This window comes from Haliotis cracherodii, unplaced genomic scaffold, assembly GCF_022045235.1.
Source record: "Haliotis cracherodii isolate W230 unplaced genomic scaffold, xgHalCrac1.p SCAF_10, whole genome shotgun sequence".
In the NCBI taxonomy this organism is placed as follows: Eukaryota; Metazoa; Mollusca; class Gastropoda; order Lepetellida; family Haliotidae; genus Haliotis; species Haliotis cracherodii.
This window is the reverse complement of record NW_027266265.1, coordinates 31,265,170-31,271,169: the sequence shown is the minus strand read 5'-3', so window position 1 is coordinate 31,271,169 and position 6,000 is coordinate 31,265,170. Positions and strand designations below refer to the sequence as shown.

At 37.2% G+C, this 6,000-nt stretch overlaps 1 protein-coding gene across 7 annotated transcripts in view; it reads left to right on the top strand.

Moving 5' to 3' along the window:
* The first annotated feature begins 1,047 nt into the window (after positions 1 to 1,047).
* Positions 1,048 to 6,000, top strand: part of LOC139454305 (WD repeat-containing protein 7-like) — a 43,862-nt gene continuing 38,909 nt past the window's right edge. For all 7 annotated transcript variants that reach the window (XM_071235932.1, XM_071235930.1, XM_071235928.1 and 4 more), the window contains exons 1-5: positions 1,048 to 1,132; positions 1,942 to 2,124; positions 2,881 to 2,987; positions 3,409 to 3,487; positions 4,629 to 4,797. In XM_071235932.1, coding sequence (XP_071092033.1) covers positions 1,963 to 2,124; positions 2,881 to 2,987; positions 3,409 to 3,487; positions 4,629 to 4,797 — 517 coding nt within the window. In that variant the 5' untranslated portion in view covers positions 1,048 to 1,132; positions 1,942 to 1,962. The remainder of the gene's footprint in view (positions 1,133 to 1,941; positions 2,125 to 2,880; positions 2,988 to 3,408; positions 3,488 to 4,628; positions 4,798 to 6,000) is intronic.

Below are 6,000 nucleotides of genomic sequence, written 5' to 3'. Positions count from 1 at the left end.
TTTTACCCATTCGTTGTTTTACAAACAACAAACACTATTTCATGTGGGTTTTTTGGGTAAAATTTACCGCTTATGCTCTAATATTATTATTTTAAATCCGTTTTAACATGGAGTAATGAGATATCCATTTTCCGGTCTGGTTGTCCTGGTTCCTTTTGTTTAAACCATGTGTATATTGTTCACAACAATGATTAATAAAACACCTACACTTTGCTTTTGTTGTCATGGGCAGATAAATTACGTAGGCCTATACCATTTCATACAATTCAAAGCGTGACTTCCAATTGAAGTGAAAGATGAACAAAGCTGTTCTGAAGAAATGTCACATTGGTTTAGGCTAACCTGTTTTTTTACACAGTTGGCGATACGAATATATGTAACAGGCATAAAAATCTAACAAATCTAAGGAAGAAACCGTATTAAAATACCCTGAAATTAATGTTTGAAAATGTAAGGATGTTTTCCAAAGAGAAAATGATTGTGAACATAAAACGAAGTAGATCTAATTGTTCCAGAGTTGTTAGGCAATTAAATAACTCCAAATATTGATATTCGGTCGTTAGTATCGTGATAGATTCGGTTAGTTGGCTAAACCAGAGGGCATATTCGTTTTATGGTATCTGGGTAGGTAACAGGTTACAGTTTTAAACATGTTTATAACTGCAGGGTAAATAAGGAAACCGAAATCTTGATTTTGTAATTGGATATGTAGGTTTAAGGATGTGTGGAGTTAGCATCTGTGACTAATATCTTATTATATTCCATGAAGAATAAATACGTGCACATGAAAATGCTGAAGATAGGCATAGAAGGCTGGCGTGTATATAATTGTTAGCGGTATGCATGTTGTGATCTACTTTCGAGATCAATATTTTACTCCGCTCATTACGTTAGTTCGTTTGAATACGGCTAAATAGCCCCCATATAAAGTCTAACTTATGAACACACGTGTGGGTTAAAATAGGAATAATAACATGAACACCGAATGTAAAATCAGATATACTACCGCGAACTATTTTGTATCATATTTCTTCAAGCACTTCCGGGTTGTAATTCGGTTCGTAAATGATGTCTGCTGATTAGAATTCATAATGTCTTGAGCTTTCGTTTGGATGCTGAATGTAGGCGAATGGTAAGGTTACGTTGCAAGTGAATTCTGTCGATTAGGAATAGAAGTCGGATTCCGTATAATTTTGACTCTTTGTTATTTTGTTGACGTTTGTGGAATCAGTACTGAACGAGCAGATTTTCGGTTTTGTCACCATCTTCAATTGAATCCCAGCGCTTGATCACATCTGTGTAGTAATTAAACACAGAACACTGGTGTGTCACTGAGACAACCGGTCACTGTGACTTTCCATTCCATTTGGTTAGGGTGAATTGACTGTTCTTGACTTTTAATCTTGCTTTTAGCATATATTAACGCAATCAACATGGTCAAATAGGGTCCACTCCAGGATTCTGACAGCTCCATGACAAGATTAGCCATGGACTATGTGAAAATGTGTGGAAAAAGGATGTGTACAAACTATGAATATCACACATATTGATGATGGGCATGGCGTTTTCCTGGTTATTAGTGTCATGCTGCTTTTTTTCCTTATATGTAAGCACATTTTCATGACAATATTGGTAAAAAATGTACAACTTTGTGCCCCAATCAGACTATTTCAGTAGATTTGCATCTGTAAATGTAAAAGGCTAGATTGTCACTACTAAGAGACTAGACTCTGGCATAATTGTCCTGGCTAATCTTGTAAATGTCCCAGACTGTCGTTTGTCAAGTTGTCATTATCGCATACACGTCTTGTTTTATGTCAAAATAATTGAATTAGGCCTACCGGTATATGATGATCTGAAAAGGATTTGTGAATATTCTGTTTTGTTTGCATAAGACCTGATATATCATGATGTATGTTACCTATATATTTTGTCTTACAGAAAATACCATAATCATTAAAAATGTCATCGGCAAGCAACCTGGCAGTGCCCATGGTGCTGTGGGGCAGGTATGCTCCTACACATTGTATATCTGCCATTCTCATGACAGCAGACATGAAGAATATAGTAACTGGATGCAATGATGGACAGATATGTATATGGGACCTCAATGAGAATTGGCAGGTTTGTTCATTTACATGTTTATATCACTGACCATGCCATTTATATTCCCCCAGTTTTGAAAAAACAAGGGGAGTTAGAGGGTGGTGGGATATACCGATCAGCAAGTCAGTCCGTTTTCCGTTTTCAGAGCATTGTATTTTTCAGAGCATTCTTTTATGTTTTCATGATGACAATTAAGTTGACTTAGCTGAAAATGAGGGTAGTGTTCGTTTCCAGGGCAGAACTCCAAAATCGTTGAATATTTCTGGAGATCAGACTAGTGGTGAACTGGTACCTTTTGGTAATTTGGGATTTGAAAAATACTGAACAGCATTATGTTTTTCTTCACAGAACTTAAAGAATCCAATAGCATATCTTTTTGTTTCATGAGCAGTGTTAAAGCTAGCCCAAAAAAGTAATCATTAATATCCATCTGGATTAATTTAGAACTTTGTAAATGTTACTTTTGAAACTTGATGCAGAAATTAGACATGAATCAGCATGATCAAAATAATTTTGTTTCATTGTCATGACTATACTTTGCAGATCATGCTGAGGAAGAAAAGGTTGTTGATTATTTTGTATAAATATATTGGTATAAAACTATAAAAAGTTAATCATTTATATTGATCATGTTGATGATTTGTCATGTTTTGAAGTGCCATCATGATCAATTAGAAACAGGTTTTGTGTCTGTGTATCATTTTGCATGTTTTGTGTTCTGTATTTTGAAGTTCTTGTGCACATCAAATATTGATCCAATATTTATCCTTGCAGCTGTACCCCAGGAGCATGTTGTTTGGACATACAACAGCTATCAGCTGCCTGGCCCTCGGCTCGGACAATCCGTTAACATCTTATGTAGTCAGTGCCTCAGAAAATGGGTAGGGTGATACTTGACTGAAGTCATGAAATGCCTTAACTTCAAAGCACAAGATCTCTCCTTATTGTTGTCTGATGAACAAACTATGACTGTCATTATCAGTAAATGTAAATGAAGTCTTAAGATGATTTCCATGATGATATAACGTTATACACAAGAATAATATAATATACAGAAACTGTGCCAAAACATTTGAGTTTGATACCCTCAATCATGTCAATCCAACTGACAGCAGCAACTCATTTTCAGTAGAATTACATTGAATTATTCCAACCTTGGCGTACTAGACCAAGCTTATTTTACTTGATTTAGGCTTAAGATTTGTGTCTAAGGCCGCTGACTGCACAAATTATGTGTGTGTGTGTGTGTCACTGTACCTCAAAAACTAAAATGTTTTTATGTCATCCATTCATTTTTTTCAGTGAGATGTGTTTATGGGATATCACTGATGGTCGATGCATTGAACACACGAAGATGTCTATTGTGCACACTGATATTAATGTGAGTATTGCCTGCCTGCAGCTGAGAGAGATGCAGTGTCTGACATTCACAATCAAAGGAGGGCTCTCCACAAGATATTGGTGGAATTTTTTGCCTTGAATACAAGCATGATATTGCGATTTCATGTATCATTACACAACCATACAGACCGCCTCTGTGGTCTAGTTGTAGAGCATCCACACGGAGAGCGGAAGGTCTGGGGTTTCGATCCCCTGCCGTGTCATACCAAAAGACCTTAAAAGATGGTACTTGTTGTTACTCTTGTCTGGCGCTCGACATTAAGGGGCTAAAACAAGGACTGGTCGGCTTGGAGTCAGCGGGCGCACGCACGCACGCACACACACACGTTGCTATATAAGTGCAATAATCTTGGACGCGATGTTAAACCCCATTTCACCTCACCTCACAACCATACATGTAGAGTATGATTTTCTAACAGTATGTTACCATGTACAAGTACATTTGCAAGGGCCATTGCTGGCATGGTTGTTGAATTGAGTCAAGTTTGCTGGATATTTCTAAAGTATCTAGGCATTCCCTTTCATGTCAAGATGGTATCCTTTCATGACTGCACTATCAAGATATATATCTAAGGTTACACATTATGTTCTTGTAGCCCTGTAATCTGTAGTGGTATTTATGTGTCCCTGTGTGGATTCTGGTTAGAATAGATCCACAGCAACCTATGCCAGTTGTAGGTGGCAACCAAATGAATGAGGTTCCCTGACATTGTGGATTGCTCCTCAGAATATCAATCACTGAATTGTTTGGTCCAGACTCATTTATTTACGGGCGTCATACAGCTGGAATACTGCTGAGTGCGGTGTTAAAACAGGAAACAAACAAGTATTATTGTTGTACCTGAACGAACCTACCCCAAGTTGAGCATGGTTTACAATTTTTGAAATTAGGAACAAACAATTTAAGGATTCCTGACTTTAAGAAAACAATAGCAATATTGTGGAATGATCATCTCAGCCCCTTTATTTTAATCTGGTCGTCTACCTTGTGACAGTCAGAGAGTCACTGTTATCAAAACTGGTTATACACTGTAGTCAGGATCCAGTGGGAAAGTTTCAACATGTATAACATTGCAGATGTGGAGTAAATGTCTTGCATCTTGATTATTTTCTACACCCAGGCCTACAGATTCCGCTCTTCTAAAGAACTGAGGCTTGTGTGTAATGGCTACTACCCAGAAATCCATGTCATCGATCCCCTCAGTTTTGAGTTGTTGTGGTCACTGTGCTCCAAACTAGCTCCAGACTGGATCAGCGCCTGCTGTGTACTTCGACCAGTCAAAAGAGAGGGTAACTATATTCTTAGCCAAGTTGGTAGACTAACATTTAGTCTCTGAAATCTTATATTACACAATATCCTTCCTGACTCTAAAAATAAAAAAAATTCCCTATGGTGATTTCAGAATAGAGGTAGCTTGAGCTGGCTAGACTTGCTTTTGTATGCATTTCTAGATAATTATTTTTTCATAAAATAAATATATTCCATGGTCATGGTGCATGACTACCACGTTGGCTCAAAGTGTCTCAGTTTCCTTTCAATAACAATACATAACATAACCTGGTATTCTATTGGTGTAATTAAGTATGGGGCTAGGCTGTAACAAATATGGGTGTAGGAACATGTAATGAGACAGCACCTGACCAGCTGTGACCTCCGTGGGCTAGTTAAATTACTTTTTCAATGGCAGTTACATACATTTACCATGATTACGAAACTCCTTCAATAAACAAGGATGCAGAGTTGTGCCCCTTAGTCAAGCCATCATTTTTTTTGATTTTCACTTACATGTTCTCATTTGCCATATATCTTATATAATCATTATGTAAATAAAGCCTGTACATTTAAACATGTTCATTACATTCTAACAAATGCTGTTGAGTCTACTAGCCTGAACTTGTCATTTTCGGTAGATTTTAACATGAATATTTATATTGGCTGTTTATACATGTTATAAGCTGATGTTATTGGAGCGAATGACATTTTCCTTGACTTGGGGTTCAGACACTGCATTATTATCCTTGGCACAAAAGTGGGGCAGGGGGTATTGGAACGGAGTTCGTCCGTTCTTCCGTCCCTCCGTCCGCTTCTCAATGGGGACAGATTTTCTAAAAAATTATTCAAGTTAGAGAAATAAAAAAATTGCACACTGATGTTACTGGTCACAACCCTCAAATTAGTCCGAAAATTGGTGTCTTACATCAGAGACCATATAATAGGTTATTATATGGTCTCTGCTTACATTCATATTTTATGGCCCTTGCTCCATGCTTTTCAACTTAGTGCATACTGAGCGAAATGGGGACAAGTTTACATGAATGAAAGTTTTCATGCTTATCTAAGACATACTTGTCAAGATTGAGTTCGAATATTGGTCCCATCAATTAATTCTTTACAGAGTTATGGCCCTTGCCCGATGTTTTTCTACTTAGTGCAAAGTGTTTGCAATGGGGACAAATTTTCTCCGAAACTACTGAAGCTACAACAATCAAAGT